The sequence below is a fragment of the Perca fluviatilis genome, chromosome 19 (genome assembly GCF_010015445.1).
Source record: "Perca fluviatilis chromosome 19, GENO_Pfluv_1.0, whole genome shotgun sequence".
Taxonomy (NCBI): Eukaryota; Metazoa; Chordata; class Actinopteri; order Perciformes; family Percidae; genus Perca; species Perca fluviatilis.
Window position 1 is genome coordinate 12,182,290 of NC_053130.1, and position 22,087 is coordinate 12,204,376.

Sequence of the window (22,087 nt, forward strand, 5' to 3'; positions counted from 1 at the left end):
TAAATGTAAACTTGGTTTAATTGCACCATGATTTCATTATCTGGTTCTTGGTGAAACATTCTCATTTTAATTACTATATAGACTCAGCAACAAGGAAACAGCTGTACTGAACAGAAGAGGGACTTGTTTGCAATAGAGCTTTATGAGTGACAGGCATTCTTCTACTCAGTCAAAAAGTTACAAAGTTGTCCAAATACGTCTAAAATGCTTCCTTTTAAAATGAAAACTCCTCAAGGAGTAAGTTTGACAACTGATCTTTCAGTATCAGAATTGGTTAATTATTCTTATGCACATGCATGCACGGCTCTTCATTACAGCAGCTAAGCAATATCAAATCAAGTCCTTATGGGTATTAATGTAGTCTGCATGGGAGTATTGTATTGGCAAGTTAAATATAGTATATTTTCAAGAAGGAACATTTTGCAAAAAATGTCTTCTCGACTTTACAGTGTCAGTGTTACCAATTTATAACCAACACTTTAACTACAGAAAGCTTTTGTGGTAATATGATAGCTTGGTTTTGATGTGACCGCTACACATTTAACACTGTAAGTGAAAATAAGTCTGGAGGAAAACTCAAAATACCATGACTCCATGGACTCGTTTTCCATTTAGGCTCGAGCAGAGGACCTGCATTTCATTAAATTATTATCAATAAAATTATCTGTTGCCTTATTTAAGTCATCTAGTAAAACTTGCAAATGCTAACTAGAGTCAGTTTCTTGATTAATCCAACAATGTTATTACAATGGTTTGAGTATTCTAAAAGGTGTCATGGTTAGTAACTTCTGACAATTTAAAACCAATCTAACATAATAGTACACAGCTTCATTCTATAATCGCTAATGACATCCAATTGCACTTCAATAGTCTGCTAGACATCCTGCACAGTCTACTCTTAAATTTAATCTAGACCAAGCTTGGCACGTGAACTTCAGGTAGTTACTGTAAAGGAGGTGGCAACGTGGATGCCTACATTTATCAGTAAGGAGTGGCACTGTTTCATTGACACTTTAAGGTCAGCTATCCATCATGTTACACAATGATTGGACTTGGAGGCCCAGTTAATTAAACAGAATAGCATATACTGCACTCATGCACTTTCTACTGCACATCCACAGGCCAAAGTTCAAATGTTCACATCATCAAAAAACAAAAGCTTTATATACTAAAAACATTAATGGGACATTTGGCAAGACCCCCTTAAAGTTTTTATCAAAATGTTTCTGTTAAGTGTGTAATTGTACCATACACACACATAGCCATTATCATTGCATGCTGTCAAAGTCAGATTAGAAAAACAAACCAGAGTATTAGTGCTGGCAGTGGGATGGGGGATTAGCATGGCTAGCACAAGCATGATGACTGCTTGTCTACAGCATGCTGAAACCCATTTAGCCTTGTTGAGAAGGCTAGCATGTAGCATGACTACGCAAACTGTCTTCGCAAGCCCGGTACGGTAGCAGGTTAGCATTATTATACCAACCCTCTTCACTAGCTCTGGTAAAAAAAAATTGCGTCTTAAATGGGCAGTAGCTAACTGAAGGACTACCATACACTCTCCCAGCTCCATCTGCTGGAGAAACAGACATGCACAAGAATGGCCGGCAGCCTGGTGACAAGTCACATCTGATATCTCTTCACAACATCTTTGACATCATGTTTGGCACCCGTGTCACGTATCTGCAGCGTGATACTGGACGTCCAACTCCAGCGACTTGTCATGTTACCTACGGCATCTAAAGCTAAAGCCTTACAGACAAAGGCCAGGGCTCAATAACCCTTTCAATTAGATCTGTGCCTGCTGCATCTCCCTACGTTCTCCAAGTAGAACTAGCTTTCCATAATGCTCACATCATGGTACAACACTAAAAGGTAAACCCTCGTTTTCTGCGCAACAATTTTAAAATGTAGATGACTTTGGAGTCGTTGTGGGTTTGTTTGTATTTTCTCCAGCTGTTTTTCCCCCACATTGGGCACCTGTGCTTGTCAGGTTGTGATGGTCTGAGTTGGAGGGAGGGGGAGGGAAAAAAGATGGGAGGTAGGGATCGTTGGACAAACTGTGGTTGCTTTCCAGAAAAACTCCAGCAGCGCTTGTGCTGCCTTTTTCTTACATGTAAAGGCATTGTGATTTTCTCAGTGTAGAGATTTTTTGTCTAAAGTTCATGAGTAATAATAATACATGTAGCTGCCCAACCACAATTCTAGCCCTTACTTCTCCCAGTTAAAGAATCCCAAAGAAGGAAAGTGCTTGGACGGACAGATGGATGGATGGACAGGTGGATCGATGGATGGGTATGTGCTGTTGAAGCCATCATGTCTCCTCAATAAAAAAACTGCAGTAAGCTAAAAATTGGCAAAGTGTCCTTTTTCCCTTCACTGAATATAGACATCCAGACAGAGAGACAGTCCACTGTCATAATACATCTCAATATTCAAAAACGGTTGCAGTCCGCGGCTTACATCGTCAAGCTACTGTAAAGAGAGAGAGTCACATGCAGAGCCAGTGCTTCTACTGGTTAAATGGGCAGAGACGCCCCAACTCCCACCAACAACGAGGTGTCATGTTTGGACAGTAAATTAAAATTAAAAACACAATTTTACACATCTGCGGAATGGGACAGAATTAGAAAAACAAAACAACATGAAAAAATGAGTAAGAGAGAGAGAGAATATTTAAGTGAAGGTAGAAAGCATGAGGTCTAAATATTACAGTACAGGAACAGTTGGCTTGTCCACTTTCTGCTCTCCTCTTTCTGGCCCCACCGCCTGAGAGTCCTTGTCCACAGTTAACCAGCAGCTGGCCATCATGTTGGCCATTTCAACTGACTTCAGCTGACAAGTGGGTTGGCCAGTCAACCTTAACAAACAGCACAAATTGCTAGCAAAACAATCACTGGCCAGCATTAATGGTCTTAAATTGACCAATAACCAACCAGCAAAGGCCGACCTGGCTCCAGTGGAGAACTGGATATAAATTGCTTAAAAAATATAAATAAAAAAACAACCAGCTATCTTGGATGTCATTCAGTCTTATCAATCAAAAAAGATGGAGAGATTTTCCAAACCCGACTTCTGGCACCATAGTAGTATTTGAAGTTTAAGTAGTAGTCTTGTTGGCGTACGATGGCGATGAGGGACTGTGGTGGAGTCTAGGTGTCAAGGCAGGTGTGCCTCCTGTTGGCCAGGAGGTCTCTGTAAACGGAGGAGTTGAGGAAACGGGGGAAGGAGTCACGATGCATCAGGTTGTAGATCTGGAACTGGGCCTCCTCGTACATCAGGTTGCTGGGCTCCGCCAGGTTCTGGTTTATTCCTTCTCTGACCCGCGAGTCCAGACTCACCTGGGATGTGGAAAACAAATTTGATTTATAAACGATGGTGTTTTTTTAAGTGATCCGTAGAGTACCAGTGGCTTCTTAAAGACATGACAGGCTGTTCACTATTTGGCTTCTTAACAAGAGTCTTGTAATGTTGTACTTAAGCACAGTGGTGCGTTAAGCTAAAAGCTAACATTAGCATGGTGACATCTCAAAATGACAATGCTAAGATGCTGATCAACAGGTATAATGTTTATTACCATGTTCCCCATCTGAGTATAGCGTGCTAGCATGCTAATATTTACCTTTAGGTAACATTTATTTGGCACTAAAGCCAAAGTACAACTGAATATTTTTAAGTTTTAGTCATAAACCAAAGTGTTGGGCAATATAAAAATGTGACCTGATGATGGGGCTACATGGAAAGTCATTAGGATTTATCATCTGGGGACTATGAAAAAATATATTTCAGTCCGGACCAAAGTGGTGGACTGAGCGAAACGACAGGCCAACATTGCCATCCTTAGAGTCATGCTGCTAACATGGCAGTGGTGGCTCACTTCTGCTGATTCAACACAAAGACAGCTGGTACCTCTTTGGGTGATAATATGGACACGTAGTCTTCGTATATGATCCTGGACTTCTCCTCAACCACTAAGGGATCAGTCTCCTTTTTCAGCTCTTCACAGGCCATCCAGAAAAGCAGGTTGTCCTCGCTGTACTCAGAGCGCAGGAACTCCCGGAAGACCTCCCGGCCCTCCCGCGAGCGCAGCATCACCTCAAAGCTCCGGGCCCACAACAGCGCCTCGTCTAGACTGGGCTGTCTACAGTCGGACATAAACAAATGAAGACATTCATGTGTGTGAGATTGACACACACAACCATACTGACACAAACATGCAGGACCGAAAGGATGATGGCTGGACTTACTGTTCTTCTGCAGCTTCAATACTGTCCATCTTGGTGCAGGTCTGTCGTTCACTCCTCTCCATCCTATCTTCATTCCTTGATTGGAGACAAGAAATTGATTATGCTCGCCAAAACAAAAGTCTGCTATTGGCATTTTAAATGGATAGATTTTATTTATCATTAGATTAAGTTGTAGATGGAGAGTCACAGTTAGATCAGAATTCATTACTGTCCACTTTTAGCTACATATTTGACTATAGGGACGTTGTTGTCTTTATTTACCTACTGTAGAATTAAGGCTGCAATGATGCATTGATTGTGACAAATGTACAGATACAAAATGATTTTAGTCCATGCAAATCAGCATTCACCATCCTTAGTTACCACCCAAGAAAAAAACTCTACACTATATCCAAACAACCAAATTTCTCCTCTCGCTAGGGATGTCCAGAGCCAATCAACAAGATCAGTATCAGGGCTGATTTACTTTTTCTATTGTTCACCTATCGGCGATCTCAAGTAACCACGATTGGACGATATGAAAATAGAAATGATCACCCAACCCTACCGTCATAGTAATCTGAATATGTTTGGATTTTGGACTATTTATTGGTCAGACAAAACAAGCAATTGAAAGACGTCACCTTGGGCTTTAGGAAATTGTGATTATTAAAATTTTCTGACATTCTATAGACCAAATGATGATCAATCGATTGAACAAGAAAATAATGGGCAGATAAATCAATAATGTAAGTAATTGTTATATGCAGCTCTAACTCAGTTCATCTCTTCCAGCTATCAATCACACTGGGAAGCATTGGTGTAAGCTTCAAAATCCACAAAACAATAAAGCTACAGTTCATTTGTTTTATGTAAACACTTAATAAACACGGTAGCCTCTGTCTGTCGTAGCTCAGTCACACATGCTAAGTTCACAATGCAACACACACTGAGCTGTCTATTTTTGTCCCACCATGGAGGATCTTTCCTTCCTCTTGCTGTCTCTTGTCAAAGTCCCCATTGTGTTGCAGTAATGGGCTAAGCTAGCAACAGCCCCGGGCGCCCTTACAATACAGCTAAATATACAGGCTGTTCTTCACAGCTGTTTTGCATGTGATGTGTGGATGGAAATAGAAGGCACCCCAAGTAGATAAGGAACCTTGTGTGAGGGCGGATGAGGAGGGGTTAGAAAAAAAAAGAGAGAAAAGGGATGGATGAAAAACTAAATGTAACAGTATTCCGTGACCACTAACACTCGTACACCGTCCCCATAAAACTTCACCACGGTGGCAGACGAGATCTCCTGTGACTCACACACACTCACACAGATCTCTTGACTCGGCATGATAGAAGAAAAAAAAAACAGAGAGCATTCAGTTTAACTCGTACTGAAAACGACATATTATCCCTCCCAGCCTTGACGCTAAAATAAATAAACATATAGGGTACTGAAGACATATTTCCAGGCTCATTCTGGATATCTGACACCAGCATTTGATTGAGAAACACACAGCGGAGTCACAGAGCACTTACTACGGGCCCAGTCCACAAGCTGCCACCACTTCAGATGAAGTGGTGTGAAAAAAGCAGCACATTCACCATTCACTGCCTGAAAACAATGTTTCATTCACTCCTCTCTCCTGGCAAGAGTGCAGCCACAGTGAAGCAGCAGTAGGAGCTACACAGCAGTTACTGGTTTTGATGCCTTGCTTAGGGGCATTTGGTGCAGTAAAGTTTGCAATCTGTAAGTATTTGGACACAGAAACATTTTTTTTTGTTGTGTTGGCTGTGTACTCTTTTTTTCTCGTATTCAAAAATGCAAGGCAGGAATTATACTATAATGATTATTTTCATTATCAATTAAAAAATAAAATCTACTGAACACTCCTATAATTACCTTTCAAACATACCTTTAGCACAGACAAGCTGACCGTGCAGAAGCTGTTTGCTACATTTAACTGCCAAAAACCTGGTTCCTGCAAAATCTGCACGGCCCTTTAAACCTGCAGGCCTTGCATCGAACAGTGGAATACAAAGAATAAAGTTAATCTTCTGGATTCAGGTGACGTGTCTGTTCACAGATCACCTCAGTAAGTTTTCACCACTATATAATTTTGTATTATTTGCGTAAATATTGTAAGAACTTATGGTGTGTTTTGCTCAGAGAACTCCCACACATTTTTTGACTTTTTCCTTCTGCGAACCAAGGGTCTATAGAGAAAGCCTTTGAGGCAAATTTGGGATTTTGGCCTATATAATTAAAATTGACTTGACTTTAACATCTGGCTTCATAATTGTTCAACTCTGAAAACTGTTAAAATATGGGTTGGTTTGTAGAAAGGTGTACTAGCTCCCAGTCCTCCTTGCACTGGATCAGGCACCAGTGCTGTGTGTCGCTATAAAGACTATTTTTTCAGTTAAATTTGTAGGGAACTCAACATAAGCATAACATCACAGATTAGGCAACAGGACCACCTGTTTGTTGTTTCAGACACAGGGGGTATTTTTTTTGTTTCCTAATAACTAAAATGCTAAAATTCAGTGTTTTTTAGTTTTTTAAGAAATTGTGACCATAAATGCATAAATCTCCAACTGTCCAATAACACAATGCTTAAAAGGTGCTGTATAGTTGCAATCTGTATTTATATGATTTTATTATTAAATATGTTTGATTCAGATATTGCTTTGGCCTAGTGGTTAAATTTATATTTACGTTACTGCTTCTAAGCATCCATTTTTTTTAAAAGGCAGCTTTATTGCCAACTCCAGTTAATTCATCACAAGCAACGTTGCCAATTCTTCTCAAATTAAAAAAATGTTACTGGCTGCTAAAGAAATAGCTGAAAGTCACCGAATGACATCATGCCATATAGTTGCTTCAGCCTGCAAGCCTTCTTTTTTGTAAAGCTCTTCATAAAGTGGCTGTGCTGTAGTTACTAACAGCAAACTTAGATAAATTATTTATAAAAAGAAAATATTAATTATAGTGGCTTTAAGTATAGTGTTCTTATCATGAGCCAGTGAGCCACAGTCTACCTGAAAAACCATATGATGGAAAATAAATAAACACAAACTGGGTGATATTAGATTCTACAGACACAGACTTAGTATAGTATGTATAGTAGACTTCAGTATAGTACTGTATAGTATAGTATTTTCTTACCAGAGACACTTGCAGCAGCCGCACCAGCAGAGGCAGCAGGTGTTGGGTCGGGGCTGTCCAGGGGCCTGGGGTGTGGCCTCGATGTGTGCCGCCTGCCTTTTTCTCATCTCCACTCCACTCACACTACGGGGCTTCGCAATGGATACACAGAAAGAAAAAAAAAAACACAAAACACTGTTAAATACCCTTCAAAATAATAATAATATCACAGAGGGTGCAGTTTCAAATTTGGCCCCCTTGTTCTACTTTTGGTTTACTAGCAATATAATAGCAATACTATGCTATGACTTATGAGAAGGGAAAAAACAAATTAAACTGTGTGTGTGTGTGTGCGTGCGCATGTGTGTGTGTGTGTGAAATGAAGTGAGAGAGAGCACCCAAGCAGGACAGAAAGGATTCCCTTCCTTATACGGTATGAGGATTTCTGGCATTGAGCCAAGACGTTCACACTGGCTTTGACAGACACTACACATACATTTCAAAAGGTGCAGACACAGACTGAGCCTACACCCCACACACACACAGACACACAGACACACACACAGACACACACACACGTGTGTGCATCAAATACATTCATGCACACACTTATATTAACCCGTTGTTTCCTCAGAATGTGCAACATCCTTTGCACAGGCAGGAGATGAGGATAGGTAAGGAGGACACACCACAAAAACCTAATAATGTGGTTTTATATAGTGACCTTGTGGTAACACTGAATGTACTGCTGTCGTCTGATGATGTCATTCCATTGCAGACACACAGTGTTGTGGTTTCTGCTGATACTTTGATGTTTCTCATATTTTCTCTTTAATGTATGAAACATGTAATGAAAATGGAACCAACAGAGTTCAAGTACCTCTGGGTCTTAGGGTTCAAGGACACTAAGGCACTCAGGAGGGTGAAGTTTAAAAAGCCTTTATTTTTTGGGGTCTTGTTCGCAAGTTAGGGGACACTGGAGCGGGACAAAGAGTGAACTAGATTACAAGCGGTCAAAATAGGTTTTCTCAGGAGGGTGGCTGGCATCTCCCTTAGAGATGAAAGTGAGAAGCTCAGTCATCTGTGAGGAACTCTGAGTAGAGCAGCTGTTCCTTTACATGGAAAGGAGCCAGCTGAGGTGGTTTGGGCGCCTCCCTAGGGAGGTGTTCCAGGCATACCCAGCTGGGAGAAGGCCTCTGGGTAGACCCAGGACTAGGTGCAGAGATTATATCTCCACATTGACCTAGAAATGCCTTGGGATCCCCCAGTCAGAGCTGGTTAATGTGGCTTGGGAAAGGGGAGTTTAGGGTCTCCTACTGCAGCCACTGCAGCCAGCGACCCGACCCTAGAGAAGTATGTGGTAACACTTTGATCAACAGTCACAGCATGGCTGTGTGGCTGCACTTAGGCACATCGCCTCTAAATGCTAAAGTAAAATGTGCTAACATTCTACACAATGACAAGGCTAACATGCTGCTGCTTAACAGGTATTATTCACCCTTTAGTTTAGCATGCTAACATTTGCTAATTAAACCCAAAGTAAAGCTGTGGCTGATGGGAATGTCATTCATTTTCCATAAACCAAAGTACTGGACAAATTAAAAGAATTGGTGTGATGATGGTGGCAAATAAAAAGTTATGGGATCACCAAAGTTATTACAATTTATCCTGAGGAGAACATAAATGTCTGCACCAGATTACATAACAACCCATCCAATAATTGTTAGGCCCCAACAAAAGGCCCCATATTAAAAGTCAGGGAATCACTAAAGTCATTATAATGAGTGTCCAAATGACAACATGTCATGCCCATCCATTCAAAGGCCATGGAAATATCTTCAATTTGCTGGTTTTGTCTGACTAACAGTCTAAAACAACAAGATAATCATCTTACTGTCATATGACCAGGGAATGTTTGGCATTGAAATGACTAATCAATTATCAAAATAGTTGCCGAGTAATTGTAGTTAACTTATGCTATTTTTGTATCTTCCTCCATGCGGAAGATATTAAGACTTGGCTGGATTTTTATGAGCTAAATAGGCAGAGAAAACCTTTATCCTGCTATAACTATAACAGCTCGCGTACAGATAGTCCAACAGCCAAAATCTATACCAGGATACACTATGAAGATCAGCAAAGAAGAGAATGTCAGAACAAATTCAAACAGATAGAGGAGATAATAATGAACACAGACTCCACTTAATAATTTGGGGCATATAAGCTTAGTTTCACTAACAGGTGTGGTGTGAAAATGCACTAATTAATTGCAGTCTTATTGTCTGGGAATCAATTAATGAAACAGAAGTCTTACCTGCAAAGTCATGGTTCAAATTAAACTCTTCATAAAACGCTTAAATATTCAAATAAATAAAAAAGCACGCCCCAGTACCAACGGAGGAACCTTCTTTCTGGTTCCCTCTACTGCATATATACATGCGATTTACTACAGTGATGTTAGAGTACTTGGCAGGTAAGACTGAGACGACCTGCCTGATATGCAAATGTTGTCGCCTGACCAGTGGAGTGGCCATCAGTTATTCAGCGACCAGGCAGTATCCGTGGAAAAACAGGCTGCTAGATGCAAACGACAGCGAGGCATCGGCTTTGTTCTAAACCCAGGGAAAGAGGCTGCATTGATAGAACATGCAAATATGGAGTGAAAAAACAAATACATCCAGATGAGAGGGAAACAGAGAGCTACAAGATCTGACATAAATGCAGTGGTTTTATAAATTATTCAGATGACCCTCCCCCTCATTTTTCCACATTTTTATTAATTTAGACATAATTTCAAATTGCTTGAGGAGGCAAAATTTCAACTACCAAAACAACTACTGTCATATCAGCCCAAAACAATCCAATGTATTCATCCAATCACCCAGCTCTACTTTGAAACCTCCACCTTGCTTCACCATCACGTCATTAGCCAAGGGATGAGCTGTAAATCATTTTAGAAGTAAGTACACACCAGCCCCCAGAAAGTGCTCCGGGCTTTGAAGCAAACTGTACATAGCGGCAACAGTGGAATTGCAACTCCATGCCCATCACATGATACCCTCTGACCCAAAAAACTTTTTCCTCATAGACTTACATAGCAAAAGAGATGTCTGTAAATCAGTGGATATGGACTGTTTTTTTTTTAGGGTCACAACCCCAGCGAAATAAATCATTTCATTATCAGAATTTTATCCATTCGGTCCAATAACATTTGTAAAGTCTAGAAGAGCTGCACGATTAAATCATTTTATCCCCATTCAAGTTAGCGGAGGTAGCCGGCTCTAGTGTGCCTGCTCTATGGGTCGCACGGTGCAGAAGAGTGCCGATCAACCTGGTAATTTTTGGCTCCATCATGGCTTCATGCGCCACTGAGCAACTTTCATAGGAATGAACGGGGCTCCGCCTGGAATGTTGTATCCAGGTCTTATTATACATCCATGGTACACACAGGCTGAAAATCCTGTTGTATTGTTTAGCATACATCGTGGCAATGCACACTGCTGTTGTGCTGCTGTGGGCCAATAGAAGTGTTGCAAGATGTGACGGACAAAAAAATTATCAGAGACTAGAACCCACCCATTTGTCATGAAAGTAGCCATATTTTTTTATTTACAGCAAGGAGAGGGAGTTGTAGAGGGACCAATTTATTGGAATATAGCCTAGGTTTTAGTATGTATGTTCCTTTCTTCCGGAAAATGCACAAAGAACATTAACCTTTAAACAAGAAGAGATGTAATGTACCAGGTTTTTTAACAAATAGGTACCGCCTGTAGCGGGAAACTGCCCAAATGGTACAAAAAGTAGGGCACACAGCCCAAAACTATTTTTACCCACCAAATTCAATAAAATTGAGCCTTATTGGGTTGAAAATCCACCCGATCGGACTACACTGTGTGCACTAGTCACAAAAAGTGGTCACTGAAGGAAGCTAGGTGGAACATTCATTCATACTCCTGGCCAATGAGCATTACAGAACTGAGAAAAAGAGGTATTCGCAAAAGAGGTTTATTTAGCAATATCTTTGCAACCACGCGTGTGCGTCGGTCAGGTTTTTGTGGAAGTTTTAATATTGGTTTGCTGCTATTCTACCCAAACCTGACTCGTCTGGTGTTATACCAGGAAAACACTGTTTGTGTCCTTTTAAAGAGGAAAATGAAAGTCTCCCTATCAAAAGAACATAAAGGACCTGGTGGCTTTATATTTTCTTCTTTTTATGAGAAACTAGCCTAACATTATAAGCAGCAGCATATATAGCTGTAATATATCCTCTAAGGGCTTAACGATATGTACAACACCACCTATTTGCTGAGTGTTGTGAGTGATGGGTGTAAGCCCTGAAGTTAACATCTTACCCTGCAATAGGAGTGTCTCCAGGGCTCGATGGTGTTTTAAGCCCCGAACGTCTCCTTCCAGGTAGCGCTGCGGACGTTGACTTAACCCTAACCCTAACCCTTACCATTGCCTAATCCTAGTGCCTTCCAGGCAGCGCTGCCTTAAAACACCGATAAATGTCTCCAGGCCACAGTCTGCTGGCGGACGCTAATTGTGTCAGACGCAGCAGACAATTACAAAAGCTTTTTTTCAAATACTTTTGATACTTAAAGTGCTCATATTATGCTCATCTTCAGGTTCATGATTGTATTTAGAGTTTGTACCAGAATAGGTTTACATGGTTTAATTTTCAAAAAACACCATATTTTTGTTGTACCGCATATTGCTGCAGCTCCTCTTTTCACCCTGTGGGTTGAGCTCTCTGTTTTAGCTACCTAGTGAGGCATAGCACTTCTATTCCATCTTTGTTGGGAGTCGCACATGCGCAGTAGCTAAATAAGGACTGCTACCCAGTCAGAAGCAGAGTATGAGGGAGTGCCATGCTAGCAGCTAGGCGAGCATTATAACGTGTGTTACAAAGTGACGCATGTTTGTCACGGAAGTAAAGGCTGGACTACAATAGACCCTTTGCACGTGACATCACACTCTACTCCCGCGAATTATGAACGCCATGACGGACGGCGGAAGAGCTATTCTGTAGACGGACGGCAAGTCAAACGAGAACGTGTTCGCTGCTTATATACTGTGTATGGTTCGCAGAGTAATCCTCACCAACACAAGCATGTGTATGTATTGCCTTTCTGTTTTAAATGACTGATAAATAATAATAATAATAATAATAATAATAATAATAATAATAATAATAATAAAACTTCCTCACCCAGCTAGCTGCCGTGCTAACCAGCTGTTCCTGCTAACAGGTCCCACATAACTATCATCGGTTATTCACTGACCTACATATCCCAAAAAGTAAGCCATTCCCTTGATCATTTAACTTAACACGCATACAAAAAATATTGGTTAAATTAAAGATGACATGGCACGGAAACTAGCTTCAAAAAGGCCAAACAACTGAATTAAATGCGGGTCTGCGGAGCTCCTACCCCGGTTAGCCGACCAGCTAGCTGTCGAAATATCCACCGGTCAACAGTGAATATAATCACAGATAACGGATGGCTAGATGTTACATTATGTGTGGTTAATACTAATCATAGACACTCCATGATTTACTGCATGGATTAACGTGTGATGAATTATTTCCCAGAGCTGGGATGCGTTCATGCATCCATTAGAGAGTTGCATCGGCTCAGCCAGTGAACAACGGTAGCCTACGTGCCTGTAGCTAGCTTGCCCTGCTAGCTGATAGCCGTTAGCTGCTAGCTGCCGTCATGTGAGTGTATTCAGACAGGCTTCTGTGATAATCATCCCAATAACAATCCACGGTGGTGTGGCTATGTCCTCCAGAGGACAGGTCATGTCACGTATTGAAGTGTATTCCCCCCCCAAAAAAAAAACAGTAGTGGCGGTAGTCGCTGCTAGTTGTAGCAAGAAAAGGTAAACAGTAGTGTGCCCGATCGGAGCGTAGTGTGTGAAGAGCAGATTTGTTTACAAGGGAAGAAGCTTGGAGTTACGTAACTATGGAGAATATAGCAGATATACAACACAGGGAAGAGCCTTTTGAGTTATATGGTCGTCCTTATGTATTCGAATCCTAGTATACAGTCGAAGAACTAGCCTCACAAGAGTTGGAAAGAACGAGACAGACAGAGGGGCAACAGGCAGATGAACTTGCTGCTCCAAGCGCAAGCTAAAGCTAGCCTTCAGTAACTGGAAGACATAGCCACACCACCACCGCTCCATGGATTGTTATTGGGATGATTATCACAGAAGCCTGGCTGACTACACTCACCGGACGGCAGCTAACGGCTAGCGGGGCAAGCTAGCTACCGGCAGGATCGAGACAGGGACCAGGGTAGGTGAATTTCAACAATGTCTGAAGAAGCCATGAAGAAGAAGATAGTATTATTATTATTATTATTATTATTATTATTATTATTACATTTTATTTAGTGTTATTTATTTGAAACTAACTTTCCGCTCGTCTAATACACTATTTAGCTTGTGCTTCCGGTGATTCTGCCGTCCGTCATGGCGTCGTCACGTGGTCGTGGTCACGTGTTTGCAAAGGGTCAATAGAGCTGTTTGGAGCAGTTTGTGAACAGTGTTTTCTGTTGGAGATGGTAAGTCCCTTTGGGGTGGACTTTGGGCTTTTTCACTTTGTAAACCTATAACATGCACAAAAAAAGATATATAACACAATAAAGGAAAGGGAAAAAGGCAAAAAGCATAATATGAGCAATTAAAAAAAAAAAAATGAATCAAGTGTCCTTAATTACTCAAGTTACACAAATATTAGTCATAATGTATGCTTTTTGTGTTTATTATTGAGTACAAATTACTAAAAGCTCCACACCTGGTGTATTTATTTAATAAAGGTATTGTTTAGTAATCGTTATCGAGATAAATGTGACAATAGTGACATTGATTTCAGGCATCCAGCCCTACCATATACTTGAGCAAGTCTTACGCCACTGAGAAAAACAGACATGTGGTTGAAAGCTCTCGAAAAAGCTACTTATTGGACCAGTAAGTAACGTGATATTAAACAGACAATTGACTACAGTAAGTGGGATACAAATATCCACTGTGCTTCTTTCTTTCTTTTTTTTGTAACTGAGTGGAAAATAAAAATAAAAAAAATATAATAATCGCTTCTTTAACAGTGAATATGAATGAACAGTTTATTCCAATTTTTAACACATTTTAAGATCAGTCTTTTCACTTTAAATAAGTACAACATCAATGACGAACAGAGTTCTAAAAATAGTCATCCTTTGTTGCAAAGCTGATTTGGGGAGGCCGACTATCATCATACAGGCTCTAATAAGTTGGGCTATATAGGGAGCGTAAAAGATCTGGGCTGGAATAACAACACTATAGGAATGTTGTTTGTTCTGCAGAAACCTTGAACCTCCAAAACACACATCACAAACTGATCATGTTTAAATTAACAAATACATTTTTACTTTGATGGTTCTGCTGCATGTTGGAGACACTTCACAGCTTATTGAGGAAAACATAAACCAAGTCTTCATCAGACGTTTTTCTTTATCTTGATCGGAAACATTTTACACAAAAGGGTGATGATTACTTCCCTCTCAAACGACTCTTACTCAAACCACGTAAACTTGGAGATACAATGTCTCAACACTAAAGCATCGCAATCATACTGTACAGAAGTCAAACTTACCATGAATTAGTGAGTTCCTAAAAACAAGCCAGACAGAGCAGTCATGGTGTGAGGTAATAGGTTGCTGGACGATAGCAGGCTGGTTGACCGAGTGACTGACTGATGGACTGTCTGGGCGTCTGTTTGGCAAACGGACCGGCTGTTTAGCTCGCTGGAGAGGAGGTTTTTTTCAGCACAGGGAAGAGAGGTTACTGGTCTCACCATCCCTGACCGACGGACACAGAAAGGGACACGAGAGCTGAGGTGAAATGTAACTACTTCCTCTCTTTGTTTCCTTATTTCCCCTTAATGTCGCCTCCTAGGCTTCCTTGGAATTTGGTGAAAGGGTGAGAGTACAGTAAAATGAAAGTACAGCATCTGAAAAACACACATGGCAAACAGTCAAAATCACAACAGAATCAGTTTATCCACCAAGTAGAATAAAGGTGCAGTAATTTACCTTTGGTGACAACAGAACAGAAATATGTCCGCTAAAGCATAAGTGCATACTGGCAAATGTTGAAGTGACTGTATTACCCAACACATACATAAACACATGCATAATCTAATATTGGCTCCATCAGCTGATATTCATTTTTTAACTTAAACACTTTTGATAAGAATTTGTTTTGTGACCAGAATTGTGACTGGACTGTACTTTGAAAGGTAAAAAATAAACTTGTTAGTGTTCTCTGGTCGACAAATTATGTAATAGCCACACAGTTTAAGGGCTTAAATGATTAGCTGATCAAACGATCAACAAAGAAATTATCTTTAACAACTTTTGGCCATCCGTTAAAAAGTTATTTCTCCAGTGTTTCCTGCTTGTCAAAATGTGAGTTTTTTGTGCTTTTCTGTTTTATGTCATTGCAAACTATTATCTTTGGCTTTCAGGTAAGATATTTTAAGACGTTTTCATATGCTCTGAAATATTTTTTAAACTAAATAAATAATGGATTAATCTGAAAAATAACTGAGAGATTATAAATATTTGGAACCAATAATTTGTTTCAGCTATATACTGTTTCTAAACTACCTAAAACATATCTTGTGTGCGTCGATCTTTTTAAGAGAATAGCAGGGCCTGCATGTGTGTGTGTGTGTGTGTGTGTGTGTGTGTGGGGGCGGGGGGTGATTAGCTTCAGAGCGAGTACCGACTCCAGAGGCATAGTGAGAAAAACAAAGTGTCTCCCTTGTGCTTTCTGATAGTGTTAATTTTGTCACCTATTTTTAATTTAGTCTTAGTCTTGTACCAAATGTCCTTATTAGTTTTAGTCATATTTAGTCATTCACATATCTTTTTTTGTTAGTCAAGTTTTAGTCGACTTAAAGTCTCGTCATTTTAGTCTAGTTTTAGTCAAAAGAGAACTCAAGGTATCTTAGTCAAGTTTTAGTCAAAACATTTAGTCTTTTTTAAATAACAAATTATTTCTGAGATTATTTCTGATAACCATTTCAGCTAAATAGTTATATAACAATAAATTATATAAAGTTATATAAATATCGAGCCTCTTCCTTATTTCACCAGTAAATTCCTGTTAAACGACAAAAACAACCACTGAATGGGAAAGGGTATTTTACAATAACATTGAACGCAGCACGAGGCTGGCGAGGCGAGTTTGAAGTGAACGCAACATGTGTTTTTCAGACAACGGCAGCTGTAGACTGTCATACGTCCTCCTGTTGGAATCCTCTCCAGTGAAATACAGACAAACTTTACACTGTTTAGCGGTCAGCATTTTAACCGTGTTTACTCCAGCTGCTAGCTAACGGTAGGCTAACGTTACCTGCTGTCGAGTGTGGTGTTGACTAGCGTCCCATGCAGCGATGTTTTGGTTGCCTCGAACGTCCGTTTAGGAGCATGAGAGAGAAGCGTAGGCATTTAAGTGGCACCGAAATCTGCGTTGCTATTCGGTCCAGTATAAGTAAGGGTTAATGCCCGACGAGGTGTCCATTGTCAGGTTACTGGGATGTGAGATAACGTTATTTGCTGTGAAACAAAGTCAGTCCAGAGGGGCAGTAGAACTTACTTCTTGCAGCCTGTGTGTTTTAGCGCCATCCTGTGGTGTTCAGAGGATGAGTTGGAAATAATAAATCCACATTTTCTTTTTGATTTAATGTAGCGCATTCATTTAGAACAGTAAACACCGGAACTCCTTTAGTAGGTGTCCTATATCACTTTTTAATGGACACCCTGCAGCCAATCAGAATCGAGTATTCACCCAGACCACGGTATAACACTTTTTAATGGACACCCTGCAGCCAATCAGAATCGAGTATTCACCCAGACCATGGTATAACTGTCGTTAAGGCACCCGGTCTCGGTACCAAACCCTAGTAACAGCTGAATATTCTATCTCATGATGGAAAAGTAGAGACGATTGCAGACGAAAATGAAGAGAGATTTTATCTTAGTTTTCATTTTATGCAAAACATTTTAGTCTCGTCTTTTTTCGTCAACAATAATGCATGTTAATTTAGTCTTAGTTAGCGTTTTTGGACATTGGTGCGGTCTCGTCATCAAAAAGGTCGTTGACGAACATAATTAGTCTCGTCTGACGAAATTAACACTACTTTCTGACCAAGGTGGAAAATCTGTAGGAAAATTGAAATCTTCTCATTGATTTCCAGGAAATGAGTAGGGGGAAATGCTACCAAGCCACAGCCGAGCGACGTGCGTCGCTGCTACATGTAGTTAAGGGTCCGTGTCTCCACATGCCTACGTACGTAGCCACGGCGTAGATTTAACGCAGAAGCATAAATCACGCTTATCTTTCACTAGTGCGACACGAGACATCCTACACAAACCCACCATTTTTAAATAGCCAAGTTAACATCAATAGTGACTGCAATTTTTTATTCACTCAAACCAGATTTTTTATTTATTTTAAATGGCAGCCCGCAAAACTATGGCGTATACTCACGGCTTACAATTGACAAAGTGCACACATCATTGCCGATAAAAGGATCCAGTGAGTGTCACGTTTCACGCAGCGTCGCTAGGGCGATCAGCTGAGTATCCCGCCTACAGTGAGGGAGGGGGGAGGTGGGGGGTACTATCTGCATTGGAAAGCAAAATAGAGAAAAGCACTCGGTACCAAAAGTGAGTTGATACGGGTTGAGTCAAACCATGCAATGGAAATGAGGCATAAGAGCCTAAAGGCGACAGAGCTTCCTGGGTCGCTCTCATGCTACATGTTTTCATAAAGGAATTACTGTTCAAACAACTTGCTTCCTCATAACAGCAGCATAGAAGTGTTCACATGTTGACCTCAACACTGGAGACTCTTTATGTTATTAACTATCACCAGTTTTTTGTAACTTAGAGACTAAAATCAGCACGTAAAAGACATTAAAGAACAACGGAAAAGAGAACAGATAATTTCTTAATTTAATATTAAACAATTGTTATTTTAAATGATATACAATGCAAACTACATTAAATTATCTTATTAATATAGGTTCACATATAGGTGCTATTTTTTTTTTTTTTAACCAAAAGTGATGAGAAATCCCTTACGATAGCATTTCAATTGTGAATATTTGCTGCTTTTCTCTGCTTTATATCCCGGTAAACTGAACATCTTTGGGTTTGGGACAAAACAAGACATTTGAAGACATCAATGAATCGAGACGATAATCGGCTGATAATGAAAGTAATATACTGTAGTCCTAGACTGAACCAGAAAACTGTTAAGACAATTTCTATCTTACAGGGCTCAACAATAAGGATCGCCCGATGGCCCGGGTCAAGTAAAACGCCACATCTGGCAAGTAAATATAACAACCCACTGGCCCGTCGGGCCCTCGGCGCTCTTCCCGCTGCAGGAGGCACTGTATTCCGTTACTGTTGAAAACGTTTATCAGGTTAGTGGGGATGCATAGCGCTCAAAAGCAACATGAAAAATGTTATTAATGTACCCTCAGTATTTGGTTTTGTTGCTAAACTGTATGTAAAATGAGCGGTGACGTTATATTACCTCTTTCATGTAATGTTCTAAGGCAAAGTCTATTTGCTGGAATTTCCCTTAGCGGTTAGCTAGCAATTAAGTCCACTGACGGCAACGTTATTGTTCATATTTTGGCTGAATGTTTGGTAATGACAGTAGAAGTGGTCATAGTGAGTTAAACTGTGATCTATGATGCACATTGCAAAATGTTTCTGGAATTGTGTATAGCCCTGTGTGATATCTGTCAAGCTGAATGTACTTACAGTAGTAAAACAGATTTTTATTCTGGTCCAATGACTGAAATATAACTCTCTGTGAGAGAAAGGGCACAATATCCTAAGCTGGATAAGGTGCTTTTAAGAAAGAATATTTGCAAATAAAGCAAACTGTTGCTAAAAAGGAACAACACACTTAGATAACTTTACTGTTGACAACTTTTAGCATAATCTGCGACCACACTCAGGACCCATGACACCTACAATATTTTGTATTAATGTTGTCTACCTGCAGCGAAGCTACTAATGCTAGAGCTTTATTAGAGATGAGAGTACCTAAAGGAGTGTATATATATATATATATATATATTTTTTTTTTTTTTTTAATAATAGCCTCCACTTTCAGTATGAACTTTAACTTATTATAACACTGTTCATGTAGTGTTATACATTGTAAATTAAGATTTACAATTTACTTCAGATTTTGTCATTATTTGATAACCACTAATAAAAATAACTATTTGTTTAGGGGCCAGTAAAAAAGGACTACAAACAAGTAGAATAAAATAAAAAAATAAAAACCTTAACGTTGAACCCTGACTTATACACGATTAAATCATGTTATTAATGATCATAACAAACGTAAATGCAGCTGAGAGTCCACATCACATCATAACTATCTATCAAAGGAATAAGCACTGACTCTAGCCATGTTAGCTCTATAAGAAAAATAAGGCGCCCCCCCCCCTTTCCCGGATTAAAAAAAGGGTTTTTTTTCTTTTTTTCCAAAAAAAAAAAAAAAAAAAAAAAAAAAAAAAAAAAAAAAACTTCAAGTAAAATATCTCCACCTTACTAGCACATGACATACATCTCAAATATGTTGATAAGACAGCTGGTATTGTGTGAAACCTCTCTGATTGAACAGTCATTTTGCTGAATGAGATGAATCAGGAAGTCTCTCAGGATGTAATGGCAACATAACCCGAGCTCCTCTCACTCAAGAGGTCAAAACTCCAGCAACACTAGTACTATAAAGAACAACTTTATTGTCAGACCAACGCGTTTGTGGCCTTCATCATCAAGGCCATCCTCCTCTGACTCAACAACACACCCATGGGAAACTGCAGTGTGGGTGATCCCTCAGCTGTGCACGACATGAGCTCTTTCCAGGGACAGTAGAGGAATAAAAATGGTTAAAAGAAGTCTAGGCAGTGGCAATATGAACTTTAGAGTGAAGAAGGTGGATGCATGGAGTGAGCTGTCGCAGCACCGGATCTGTTGCATCTGCCTAAAGGCCTGTGCATATCTCTAGATAACAAGTAGGCAGGCTCATCGGACCCTGCTTTCTCCCTCTGTGCACTAGCTCTGTGTTTGGCTAGCTGCTGGGTACTGGGTGTTTTGCATGGTTTCTCCTGCAGCTGACCGACATATCTGAGCCCAGCCGCTGCAGCTCCGACCAGCCGGGAGAGGAGATCCCCCTCCCAGCTGACACCACGGAGTGACAACGCGATTAGAGAGAGTGCTACACAGTGCTGACTGTCGCACCGACATTTTTTAGAAATCAAACGCCACCCACTTTCTACTTGCTAGCTTTAGCCGACAGCCTGAGATCCGCTATCTCTCAACAGCGAGAGGAGGAGGTGGCAGCTGAGCAGCAGCTAGCGCCGTGCTAGCGTCAGCTAGCCAGTCCGTGTGGAGCATTAGCGCAGAATAATCAGCATCTTACCCCTTTATGATGGACTGTCAGTGTCCTAGGGTGATGGGTGTGAAAACGCGATGTCCCGATGCTTATTTAGCGACATCGTAAATGGAAATCCTGCGATGTAATGTCCATCGCCGCTGTTTTTATGCCATCCGCCCCACTTCAGCACCGAACGCCGCCGAGCCCCTGGATGCACTGCGCAGGCGCGCTGCCACAGCCACTCTGTGGCTGCAGTCGGTGAGAAGATGCACTGCTGAGGCTCCACATACGGTCTATAATGCACAGGTCACATCGCATCTCTGCTGCACGACAACTGCAAAACACAATATACTAATTTTAGAACGTTGCTACATTGAGTTAATTCAATATCAAACATTTCCAAGGCACAAATCCTAAAATATAGTCAGTATGAGAGAAAGAGAATCACAGTTGATATTAGAAGGCTACTATTCATGAAGAGGATGTATCCTCAGGTTATAAACCAGTTAATAACAATTAAGCCTCTACAAACTCACAAACACAACCTCCTGTAGTGTTACATCAAAGTAATAGTCACTTCAGTAATGTTACTTCTATTTATTTTTTACAGCATTTTAGTGTGTACACACCTTTGTCTAATATTAGAATGTCGCTTCTCATATCCTCTTCAAATCATATAATGTTGTTGGCTATATTGTTATAGTGTGCATTTATAATGACCTATCATATTGTATGGTATTATAGAACATCATATAGTGCATTATATATAGTAGACATTTATAGTAGTTATCTATCTATGAGTTAGTGGACGTGTGTGTGTGTGTGTGTGTGTGCTTGCATGCGCGTGGCGTGTGCGTGTGCGTATGTGTGTGTGTTTGTGTGAAATACCGTATCTATAGATCTCTATAGATTTCTACCTCTGTAGAAACAGTTGAAATAACTGGCCTGTGGATTAAATATCAAGTCAGCTGACCTTAGTTTGAGACTGTTTCCGGTAGAAAGATGTTAAAATGGGAAATAACGATTCTACAGAGACAGATAACCAAATCTTCTGCACAGTAATCTGTTTAAAATTGGCAATCATTTTTGATCTGAGGTCAAGCAGCAAAGCCTGTAAATGCGTGTTTTTCACAGCTGCAAGGAACTCATACTCTAGAACTGAGACAGCTAAAGGTATATTTGAAACTAATACTACCAATTCCTGACATGCGATGCAAATGATTGATAATTTAAGTTGTGACTCCATACATCC

The 22,087-nt window shown here is 40.3% G+C and overlaps 1 protein-coding gene across 5 annotated transcripts; it reads right to left on the minus strand.

Annotated features, from left to right (window-relative positions):
* rgs17 (regulator of G protein signaling 17) lies at positions 1–21,039 on the minus strand. Of its 5 annotated transcripts, XM_039783796.1 has the most exons (7): positions 20,881–21,039; positions 15,011–15,367; positions 9,862–9,999; positions 7,390–7,520; positions 4,248–4,322; positions 3,910–4,141; positions 1–3,341 (listed from the first exon to the last, which is right to left on the minus strand). In XM_039783796.1, exons 4-7 carry the CDS (start codon positions 7,494–7,496, stop codon positions 3,153–3,155), a joined length of 603 nt encoding a protein of 200 aa, XP_039639730.1. In that variant the 5' UTR covers positions 7,497–7,520; positions 9,862–9,999; positions 15,011–15,367; positions 20,881–21,039; the 3' UTR covers positions 1–3,152. The 5 variants fall into 5 exon arrangements, with proteins under 5 accessions (XP_039639730.1, XP_039639729.1, XP_039639727.1 ...); XM_039783795.1 differs by lacking the exon at positions 9,862–9,999 and having other exon boundaries at positions 15,011–15,317; XM_039783793.1 differs by lacking the exon at positions 9,862–9,999.
* Positions 21,040–22,087: the final 1,048 nt, after the last annotated feature.